This window comes from Rutilus rutilus (assembly GCF_951802725.1).
Source record: "Rutilus rutilus genome assembly, chromosome: 10".
Lineage (NCBI taxonomy): Eukaryota > Metazoa > Chordata > Actinopteri > Cypriniformes > Leuciscidae > Rutilus > Rutilus rutilus.
In genome coordinates, this window is record NC_140215.1 from 30,069,075 (window position 1) to 30,081,636 (window position 12,562).

The 12,562-nt window shown below is 36.8% G+C and overlaps 1 protein-coding gene across 1 annotated transcript in view; it reads right to left on the reverse strand.

Annotated features, from left to right (window-relative positions):
• Positions 1-12,562, reverse strand: part of LOC311298294 (coiled-coil domain-containing protein 148-like) — a 170,515-nt gene that overhangs the window by 59,475 nt on the left and 98,478 nt on the right. Inside the window, exons 5-9 of the mRNA XM_084421092.1 lie at positions 10,945-11,039; positions 10,474-10,619; positions 9,570-9,665; positions 7,278-7,465; positions 6,048-6,186 (exon numbers count right to left, since the gene is read on the reverse strand). Of these exons, the coding sequence (XP_084277218.1) occupies positions 6,048-6,186; positions 7,278-7,465; positions 9,570-9,665; positions 10,474-10,619; positions 10,945-11,039 (664 nt within the window). The remainder of the gene's footprint in view (positions 1-6,047; positions 6,187-7,277; positions 7,466-9,569; positions 9,666-10,473; positions 10,620-10,944; positions 11,040-12,562) is intronic.

The following is a 12,562-nucleotide window of genomic DNA, read 5'->3' on the forward strand; positions in this document are numbered from 1 at the left end:
TCGGTGAGAGAATTTCACTGATTAGTTGAATGATGCTATTCAACGTAGCTATATCAACGTAGCTCAACGTAGCTATATACATGACAGAATAATACACTTGGCTGAAGTTAGGGCCATGCAGAAACTTGTGAACGATGCTCTTACAGTTGTGCCGTCACCGTTTAGTGACATCACTGTATGTTCTGGGAAAACTTAAGTTGTATGGTGGTCAGTGTCGGTCACAGCGCCTTTTAATTGCTGTTTTTGATCCAGCAATTATTAATTTACAAATTAAGCACTGGTTCCATCATAAATTAATAATTACACAGGAACAAATGAGTAACACAAAGTTAACACTCTAGTAACTACTATTAACTAACAAGAAACTCTGATTAACGAATTAGTAAGTATAATGCTAGCTGAAATTGGTAGTTCAATATTTGCTAATCAATAACTACTATTTTTTTCATACCTCCAAGAGGACTACTAAGAACTACTATATCCAGGTTTATAATTATCATGCATAATAAATCATGTATAATTCATTTTATTCGAAATAGTTACCCACTAGCAATGACTCAATTACCAAATCCTTCAGAAGGAATTAAAGGGTTAGTTCACCCAAAAATGAAAATTCTGTCAGTAATTACTCACCCTCATGTTGTTCCAACCATGTAAGTCTTTCGTTCATCTTCGGATCACAAATTAAGATATTTTTGATGAAATCTGACAGCTGTCTCACTCCTCCATAGGCTTTCAGAGGGACCGAAACTCGCCGGCCCAGAATAGTTATTAAAAACATCGTTAAAATAGTCCAAGTGACTACAGTGGCTATACATTAAGTTTATCATGCGACGACAATACTTTTTGTGCGGAAAAACAACAAAAATAACGACTTTATCCAACTATTAGTGTTCTTCAATGTGGGCCTCTGACGAGAGTTCACGGGAGCGCCAGGACGCATGTGCGAGAACTGAGATTACGGCGTTCTTCTTCTACTACTAACTTACTTGTTACTGGCTGCTCACTCCTTGGGATTATTACCGCCATCTACTGTACAAGATGACGTCCCGACATCATCGAGACCTAAATCACAATAAGTGTCGAATTCAATAGCTTACACATACAGCACGCATCTTCCTCTGCTTATAAACAGACCGTTTTGCGCTTCCGGCAATGTCGGGACGTCATCTTGTGATCCGAAGATGAACGAAAGACTTACATGGTTGGAACAACATGAGGGTGAGTAATTACTGACAGAACTTTCATTTTTGGGTGAACTAACCCTTTAAAAAACCCTAAAATGAAAAGCATGATAACTCCTAATGACTTAAGTCTTTGTAAGCTTTTGAGTTTTTTGTAATTTTTAAAATTGTAATTCCTTCCAATGGATTTGGTAACACTTGAGTCATTAGTGGGTTACCATGATCTTCACTTTAGAATACTGATCCAAATAATTAGTAATTTCATAAGAAGGATGTAACACTTAAGTCATTATAGTTATTGATTAGCTAATAGTAAACTACCACAATCGACTAAGCACTATTACTTACTTATTCGTTAATCAGTGTTTCTTGTTAGTTAACAGTAGTTACTAGAATGTTAATAGTGCATTACTCATTTGTTCCTGTGTAATTATGCATTAATGACCGAACAGTATTCTAAAGTTTTACCATTTATTACCATTGAATGTAATGATGCAATTTTAGCTGTGCATAGAAAAATTGTCTAGCGAGTTTTGCGTCATCTAATCGGCTCTTCTGATTGCCTCTTTATAGAGACCACCAATCAAACTATATAAAATGATTATCGGCTGATCAACAACCGACGCCCGATCAATTGGAGGACCCTTACAAATCATCCCACATCATGTTCTGTAAGCGTGTCCACAACAGGAGTTCACATTCTGACAAGCACGCATCTGAGGCGGCGTTGGTGACACGTTGTATTAGTCAATATATTTTATCAATCGCATCGACTCATTTTACAATCCAACTACCCATTTATTTAGATTAAAACCCCTTCTCATTCATTTGGTGAGGAACATGGCATTTTGAGCAGCAGTTGCAGACCCTGTCATGCTGTTGGCTATATGCCACTGCAGTAGACACATATTGCAGTATTAAGGCTAACGATTAATCAGTAATTAAGGAAACTGAACGGGAGTAATTAAGGTCACAAAGAATACTAAACTGAAAGGATATGTACATTAAACAAAGGCTACGTTCACACTGCGAGCCTTAAGTGCTCAATTCCGATTTATTGCTCAGATCTGATTTTGTTTTGTATAGCTTTTCATTGTTTTAAATGTGGCCAATATCAGATTCCAGTGCGAACAGATCATGGTTCTGAACTTACCCACATGCGCATAAGAACGATAAAAAGTCGTCACGCAGCACGCTGTCATACGAAAGTAAACACAGAGAACATTATTGTAAATGATTATGCGTTCATTTATAGTGTGATCTGCCGCAGAAGCCAGTAAATTTATGCACAAGCAATATAAAAAAACAAAGACGAGGATGCTAAAAAAGAGAGCAGAATTTTTTAACATTTATTATACGAGCCCTCGTGTTTTGCTTGTATATAGAGCTGTCACTGTAATATTTGTATGCTCTGACACATAACTATCCTTTGCTGACTACCTTTCACAACTGTCTTGATAACTTTGGGTATGTACAATTTTTGAAGTGACTCCCATGAGCGCAGAATTGTGATGACTGTTGCTCTAAAGTGTGCTCTAAAGTTCAGATTGCGGTCGCATTGCAAAACATCTGACCTGTATCGGATTTAGTAGCACATAAGTAGCACAAATCGGAATTGAAAAGCACCGCCCCTAATGTCAGTTGGACAATGGACACTACAATTATAAAATGAAAGTTTCTGCTTTGCTCCATACAGCAAGAGCTGCAGACTCACAGCATAGTGTAGCAGAAGTCCGATTTCACTTATCATGTGAAGAAAGTACGGAGAGATGACTGACAGGATGATGGCAGAGGATTTGGTGTGCAACAGATCCTGAGCGTCATTGACAAATATGTTATATTGGCATATAATATGCCAAATTATATATTATATTATATATTTAATTATTTCCTTTCTGAATGCATATATATTTCCTTTCCGAATGCGGTATTCAGCTTCGGGCACATCCCTACTCCAGTACATTCAAAACTCTGCTGCAAAGGTTCTCACCATTTCCAAAAAGTCTTCTCAAATGACCAAGTGGTTGCCTGTTTCCAACCAAAACCAAAATAAAATCCCCTTTACCACTTTCAAAGCTCTCCACTGCCTTGCTCCACTAATATATCTCTGATTTCCTTCAACGCTACTCTTAGCTTTACTTGCTTAGGTCCTCCACTAAGTGTTCTCTCGCCACTATAAGCTGTCAATATTTGGAGGAATGGCGTTTAGCATTGCTGCCTCCAAATTACTTTGGAGAAAATAATGATTTGATCCCCTGCTGATTTTGTAAGTCTGTCTATAATAATAAATGAAGGGTCAATATTTTCTATGGTAGGTTTATTTTAATGGATAGAGACAGAATATCAACCAAAAAATCCAGAAAAAAACACATTACATATACATTATAAATTGATTTGCATTTCAGTGAGTGATATAAGTATTTGATCCCCAAGCAAAACATAATTTAGTATTTGGTGGAGAAACCCTTGTTGGCAAGCACAGAGGTAAGATGTTTCTTGTAGCTGGTCACCAGGTTTGCACACAACTCAGGAGGGATTTTGGTCCATTCCTCTTTACAGATCCTCTCTGAATCCTTAAGGTTTCTTGGCTGTCGCTTTGCAGCTCGAAGTTTCAGCTCCTTCCACAGATTTTCTATAGGATTAAGATCTGGAGACAAATTGCTGTAAAATTTACAGCAACTTTCTGGCAATTTTGGTTGCCAGTAAGCCTGTAAATTTTACAAGATTACCGTAAATCATAAACTATAAATATACTGTAAAATTATACAGCACACCTGTAAAAGCAGCAAAACAAGAGCAGCTGTGAATTTACAGTTCTTTAAAGTAATCTTTACAGTATGTTACTGTTATTAATAATGCACTGAATTAAAACCTGAGATAACTCATTTCATTTGAGGAAATTGATTGGTCAATTGCCATTAAATATTTATACTGTGAGCTATTTCATTTGAGTCCACTAAGAAAAATACTTAAATGAGTTAATTAGAAACATCTACTAGTACTATACTACTACTATAATGATATAGTGGAGATCTGTTAGTGTTTAATGATGTGTTGGGATTTAAAGCGTTTCAGTTGAGTTTTTTGTGTCACCATTGTGTTGAAGAGTAGAGCCTGTGCTTCAATCCAGGATGAGCACAGAAACATTGATGATATGCTGCATGTTGCTTATTTTTTAAAGACAATTTAAGTTCTTCACCTCATGCATGTGTGCTGTTGTGAACAGTTATCTGCAAGAGGATTGAGTTAAATTGATGTTTTGTAAACTCATTTAAATTAGTTTTATTTTTTTAGAAACAATCTTTTTTTAGTGGACTCAAATGAAATAAGATCACAGTATAAATATGAAATGGCAATTGACCAATTTAAAATAATCGGTGTCCTCACATGAAATGAGTTTACACAGGTTTTAATTCATATTGTAAAGATTACAGTAAAGAACTGTAAATTCACAGATGCTCTTGGTTTGCTGCTTTTACAGGTGTGCTGTATTTTACACTTTAATTGTAGGTGATGATTTATGGTAATCTTGTAAAATTTACAGGCTTACTGGCAACCAAAATTGCCAGTAAGTTGCTGTAAATTTTACAGTAATTTTTTTACAGTGTAGGCCACTCCAAGACCTTAATGTGCTTCTTCTTGAGCCACTCCTTTGTTGCCTTGGCAGTATGTTCTGGGTCGTTGTCATGCTGGAAGACCCATCCACAACCCATCTTCAGTGTTCTGGCTGAAGTAAGGAGGTTCTCGTCCAAGATTTTACGGTGCATTGCCCCGTCCATCAGCTCCTCAATACGGTGAAGTCGTCCTGTACCCTTAGCAGAGAAACAGCCACAGAGCATGTTTCCACCTTCGTGCTTGACTGTAAGGATGGTGTTCTTGGGGTCATAGTCAGCATTTCTCTTCCTCCAAACACGACGAGTTGAGTTGATGCCAAAGAGCTACATTTTGGTCTCATCTGACCACAGCACTGTCTCCCAAGCCTTATCTGAATCATTAGATGTTCATTAGCAAACTTCAGACAGGCTTGTACATGTGCAGATGTGCTTGTACATGTGCGGGTGCTGCAGGATTTCAATCCATTGCGACGTAGTGTGTTACCAAAGGTTTGCTTGGTGACAGGTGTCCCAACTGCCTTGAGATCATTAACAAGCTCCTCCCATGTAGTTCTGGGCTGATCCCTCACCTTTCTCATGATCATTCTTACTCCATGAGGTGAGATCTTGCATAGAGATCTTGCATGGAGCATGAGGTGAGCGATTGATGGATATTTTATATTTCTTCCATTTCTGAATAATGAAACCAACATTTGTCTCCTTCTCACCAAACTTCTTGCTGATGGTCTTGTAGCCCATTTCAGCCTTGTGCAGGTATACAATCTTGTCCCTGATGTCCTTTGACAGCTCTGTGGTCTTGCCCATGGTGGTGGAGAGGTTGGAATGAAAGATAGAGATTCTGTGGACAGGTGTCTTTTATACACATTACGAGCTGACATTAGGAGTACTTTCTTAAAGTGGATCAAATACTTATTTCACTCGTTCAAATGCTAATCAATTTATAACCTTTACATAATGTGTTTTTTCTGGATTTTTTGGTTGATATTCTGTCTCTATCCGTTAAAATAAACCTACCATACAAATGATAGACCCTTAATTTCTTTGTAAGTGGGCAAACTTACAAAATCATCAGGGGATCAAATAATTATTTTCTCCACTGTATGTGATTCCCCTCTGGGACATCTATTTATGATTTCGAGAGAGAACTGAAAACCCACCTTTTTCTTAAATGCTATTCTTATCTAAATAAAATAAACATTATTATTATTATTATTATTATTATTATTTTACAGTATGTATGAGTACTAACCAGTTCCTGCTGGGTTATATGTGGAAGCAATCTCTGCAGCATGTCAATGTAAAGTGAGCGCTGGTTCCTCAGACTTGGGGAATACTGGCTCATTATGTGCTGGAACCACTCATGATCTGCTTCATTCCAGCCACAATTCCTGAGACACACAGTAAAAAATGACTCTTCTCAGATAATACTTCCTAAACTACACAGGTTAAATTCCATACTATGGATGCTTACTTCTGCCTCAGAGTAAAATAAATTAATAAAATAAAATTAATAATAATAAAAAACAGAATAAAAAGTTAATTGCAACATTATTTTTTGTAATTGTGAATTTATATTTCAAAATATTACTTTATATCTCACGATTTAACTTCAAAGTTAACTTCAAGTTTGACATCAAATGTACCAAATGCCACTGATTCTCATGTATCAGATGACCAATCACGCCATTAGATTAGCTATGGTGGTGGGAAATGACAAATAATTAAATTAATGCCTGTTACTCACAAAACCCTCTCAGAAGACTTTGTATATAGTACACCAGTCATATGATATAAAACGTCAGAGTAAGAAATGAAGGAGGTAATTGTGAGAAAAAGTTACATTGTGAGATGTAGAGAGAAGGAATTAGCAAAAACAAGACAATTTTGAGAATAATTATTATAAGACATCAAGTCACAGTTAAAATCACATTGGTAAATATATTAAAAAAATAAAGTAAATATATAAAAAAATAAAAAATAAAGTCTGTATCGCAAAGACTTGAAAGTGGTTTATTTTTTTTAAATACTAAAATTCTATATAATATTAAGTGTACTGTAGCCTACAGTTTAAATGTATTAAATGAAAGAATAATGTATTAAATGTCTTATTATTAACACATATAGTAATTTATTGGAAAATTGGTGTTTTAAAGATAATACTTGTTCAAGGCCTGCTCATGTGTATTGGGGCAACACTATCAATACCTAAATTAATCTGCAGAGGTCAGGAGTTACAGCAGTCAAGTGGTACAAGTCAGAGCTCTCCGAAAATTATGAGTTTACAAGTTATAATTACGAGTTCTACAAGGACGTGAATGCTTTTTACAAGTTGGAATCTTGTCATTACGGTATGACAACGCACCTTATGGATAGCCCCTCATGGGGTTAAAAAAACACTCATATTGTACATACATTTTAACATGTCCACTACATATAGATTATAACAGATTATAAAAGAGATGATAATTAAGAATGTTACCTGTCCAGGCCCTGCATTCTGCTCTCCACTATTGCTAGTCTGAGTTTATTTTTCTCAGTAAGAGAGTGGAAGCTGTGAATAAGATCTGATCTGAGGTCAGGGTACGGGCAGTCTGCAGTGAAGATCTCCTCTGGAACCTTTTCCAAATATGCTACATGGCTTCCCATTGCTGCAGACTGTAGGTGCTCCTGTAGGAAAAACAGTTTTATCTTCCAACATGGCTAATAAAATGTTTTACTACAATTTAATTACAACTTGAACACATTTTTGTATACTTTTCCACAACAAAACTCACAGATTAATGTATCATTGAAGACACAGTTAAATCAAAATTAAAGCTTTGTAGCAGTCCATGTCTTTTTTAAATAATCTATATGCTAGCACATTCCTGAAATATAAGCGTATATGTGTTTAAAATTGACAGTCTGGGCCCTATTTTAACGATCTGAAACGCAAGTGTCAAAGCGCAAAGCGCAAGTAACTTTGTGGGTGGGTCTTGGCGCTGTTGCTATTTTCCCAGCGGGATAAATGACTCTTGACTCTAAATTTATGTGCTTGATGACTCTATATGCATTTATAGTGTGTATATAAACAAATATATATTTTATAATGGCATAATTATACATATGCATGTACATTTATATGTTTTAATAAGGTGTCAGTGTATTTAATTAGACTTTAACTTTGCAAGCTATAAAAAAATCTAGCATTTCCTCGTTTTACCACTGATTTTTAGTGACAGTCTCGTGTACTGCATTGAGGTGCTACTGGATGCATGGGCCACTGGCTTTGACCACACCCACTCCCCTCCCTTCTTCTCACAGCCACCACGCCCATTTAAGTTGCATTTTTCAAAAAGATTGTGAGCTAGACTTGAGCTGAAAGAGGGGGGTGTCATGACCCTTTAATCCTCCTAGGCATGGAATTCACCAGAGCTGCACAGGTTGTTGCTGGGATACTCTTCTACTCCTCCATAATGACATCATGGAGCTGCTGGATGTTAGACATATGGTGCTTTTCCACCTTCCGCTTGAGGATTCCTCACAGGTGCTCAATAGGGTTCAGGTCTGGAAAAAATACCTGCCAACTCCATCACCTTCAACTTCAGAGTCCTCAGCAAGGCAGTTGTCATCTTGGCGGTGTGTTTGGGGTCGTTATCATGCCGTTCAGCCCAGTTTCTGAAGGGAGGGCATCATGTTCTTCTTCAGAACATCACAGTACATGTTGGAATCCATTTTTCCCTCAATGAAGCACAGCTCCCCAGTACCAGCAGCACTCATGCAGCCCCAGACCAGGGTGTCGCCAAACAAGTTTATCTTAATCTCATCAGACCACAGGACATGGTTCCAGTAATTCATGCTCTTGGACAGGTTGTTTTCAGCAAACTGTTTGCGGGCTTTCTTGTGAGCCAGCTTCAGGAGAGGCTTCCTTCTGGGACGACGGCCATGCAAACCGACTTGTTGCAGTGTGCGGCGTATGGTCTGAGCACTGACAAACTGACCTTCCGCTTCCGACGCACGTGCTGTGAGGACTCAACTTCTTTGATCGACCCTTGCGAGGCCTGTTCCAAATGGAACCCGTCTTGGAAAACCTCTGTATGACCCTGGTCTGTACTGTAACTCAGTTTCAGGGTGTTACCAATCTTCTTAGGTCATCTTTTTGGAGAGCAACAATTCAGATTCTCAAATCCTTAGAGAGTTCTTTGCCATGAGGTGCCATGTTGAACATCCAGTGGTCAGTATGAGAGAATTGTACTCAAAGCACAAATTGTAACTGCTCTAATACAAGATACACAAATTTGTATGGTCCTGTCAAGCAAACAAAAACATGAACATGATGAATGTGACGTGGCTTTGCATGGTTAAACGACGTACTGCTATTATCACCTAGGGTGTACTCACTTTTGTTGCTAGCTATTTTGACAATGATGGCTGTATGTTGAGTTATTTTCAGAGGACAGTAAATATATATTGCTATTCAAGCAGCACATTGACTACTCTAAAATATTTCAAAGTTTAATTTCTATAGTATATATAGTATATAGTATTATATAGTATATATATATAGTAGTCCCTTGAGAAGATATACTAAAATGTTTGCTGAAATGTGAGGGGTGTACACACTTTTGTGAGATACTGTATATAAAGTCAAGTATATACATACATATATATGTATATGTATATATATACATGTATGTATGTATGTGTATTTATATATATATATATTAATTCATGAAAAGTGTATATTATTCAGTGAAAAGTGTATAGGCCTGTAGTAGAAATCTAAAGTGACCTTGAGTTCATTAACACAGATGTCCTGCTGTAGAGATTCACATTCACATTGCAGTCTGTTCATCACCTCCTGTTGCTGCTGTCTGACAGACAGAATCTAAAACACAACGAGACGGGGTTAATCAAAGTTAGCAAATTATGTATATTATATATGAAATATAAACACACATAGATTGCTTCTTCTTAGAGCAGCCAGATTCTCTCTCTCTCTCTCTCTCTCTCTCTCTCTCGCTCTCTCTCTCACACACACACACATTGGGTTCCATGTTTTATGGGGACTTTCCATAGGTATAATAATATTTATACTGTATAAACTGTATATTATATACCCTAACTCTACCCCTAAACCTATACATCACAGAAAACGTTCTGTATTTTTACATTTTCAAAAAACATAATTCTGTATATTTTATAAGCTTTTTCCTCATGGGGACAAAAAAAATATAATTTCCACAAGGTCAAAAATTACTGGTAGTACTATTTTTGTGGAGAAATAACGTAGGGTTTACCAGGACCACACACACACACACACACACACACACACACACACACACAATGGTACCTTATCATTATGAGGACTTTCTGCAGGCGTAATGGTTTTTATGCTGACCTAACCCTAACCCCACCCCTCAACATAACCCCCACCAAAAACTTTCAGATTTTTTACATTATTGAAAAAAACAATGTTTAGTATGTGTATTTAGTCTTTTCAACTCTTTTGAATTTTGGGGACAGCTGGATGTACTCATAATCTAGGGGAAGTGGCCAGCAACCTGAATACACACAACATTATGAGGAAATTGGGTGAAGTACACACACACACACAAAGTTGATTAACACCATTGTCCAAAATGGATGTGTATGCTCAATAAAAAATGTGTGTATTGCTAATTGTGATTGGGTACCTGTGGTAAGACTTCCTCTAGCTCACTGATGTGATTGGTTGTAGAGCAGTGTGATGTCAGTCTGTACTGCAGATCATCTTTTAGGTCATAAACCGGTTCTGCTGTGGTTAATCTAAACTTTTCACGTTCATTTTCCAGCTCCAATTCTAGACACATACAAAACATGCACTTCAAGTAATATAATGCAAGTTAAATAATATCAAATATTCTGAATAAGAAAAAGAAAATGCTTGGTCTGGTCAGGCTGGTCTAGTTTGATAGAGGGGTTTTGGAAACCAGTTTTGGCTAGCTAGCACATTAGCCAATGTGAACCCAATGTGAAGTGGCAATACATACAGTATGGTAATGTCTCATTATATTCTAACCCTAACCCTAAACCCCTAACCCTAACCCTGTGATTTCAATATGAATATGTAGCTAACAGTATTTCACGTGTTTCAATATTCCAACAAAAACCAAAGTGAACTTTACCATATGCCTGTAACTGAGAAAGGATATCTATGTCTGTTTCCTCTTCAAGTCCAACTCCACGAAGAAAATGTTGAAATTCTTTCTCAGTCTTGTGCCTGAAACATTCAATAAACATTACAGTTTATAGAGATGACTATTTATATGAGATTTTCAAGTGCCAGAAATGAAGTTACAAACTACGAGTTGCAAGAGTCACAGTGTATGTCTACTGCAGTGGGAAAAATCCACTCAGTGCTCTCATAGGAATGAATTGAAAACATCTGTTTGGCTTAATTTACTCCAGACCAGTGGACATGCACTAAACTAGATTAGGATATGCCTGTTTTGCAGTAGATATGTGTCTTCATCTTAACGTGATGGTCGAAGCAGGATCTGAAAAGTGACTTTTAAAGATACTATATGTGAAACAGTTTGAAACAATAAGCATTTTTTAATACTAGTAGGCCACATTTGTAACCTTAGGTTCCCCCACATAACCGTCAAATGGTGCCCTCTCTTTATACTGAACTCTATCCTCTGTTACCATCACATTTACTCCTTCATCTACTGTATCAGGAGCCTGATTCCTTTTGTTAATAGCGAAGTATTGTTTGCTTGGTCAGCAATTTTGAGCTTCAAATTTCCAGTCAGTCCAATCAAGTCATTAGTTAGGAATGAGATCATGGAAATCACAAGTAATATTGGATATTATGGATAATACTACTGCTGGTTCATATGTATACACACACACACACACACACACACACACACACATACACACGAGATAACAAGGACTCTCGCTGGTAAGAGATTGTGCATTAAATATACATTTAATGTATAAATGTCCATGCATGTTAGATTTGGTAGGGTCTGTGACACTTTTTTCTAGGACCTTGTATGGATTAAATCCAATGATCCAATGTTTTTTCTGGTATATCTATTTATATGTTTTCGTATTCACTACCTTTTTGTGTAACAGGTATAGAAATGATACTGTTAAATGTATGTATTGTTAAGTATAATTCACACAAAATTGTTCATTTACATATACCTGATGTAGCTGCCTGATTGAAATGTGACTGCTTTCCCCTTTAATTGTTGTGATGTCATGAGTCAACATAACTTCCGGTTCTGTCTCCTGCTCTTCCCTTTTGTATCGTAACTGAATGGGAGAGGTAGGTTTCTTTCGACATCTGATAATCTTATTTCATTTTTACTGTAATTATTGCTTTTATGTCGATAATTTTCGCCCTAATTTATGTATTTAATGTTATTTTTCTTACCTGTGTGATTATTTTTGTCATTTTACCCTTTGAGTAATTTTTTTGCCTCCTGCTTAAATATGTGGAAATGAGAGCACATGGTGACAAGTGCACATTTAGGCAATGTTAAGGGCAATTCACTCAAAGAGGCTGCTTATTTGGTCTCTTGTAACAGGTATGTTTTCCTGTTTATACTATTTTCCTGTTTAATGTGATTTTTCTTTACTCAATTTGTTTCATTCTCTTTATTGGCCCTTTTGCATTGTAACTGAATTGGAAACGTCTAGGTTACTACTGTAACCTCTGTTCCCTGAGAACAGGGAACGAGACACTGCGTCAATTGACACTAAGGGGAATGCCTCAGGCGTGACAGGTGT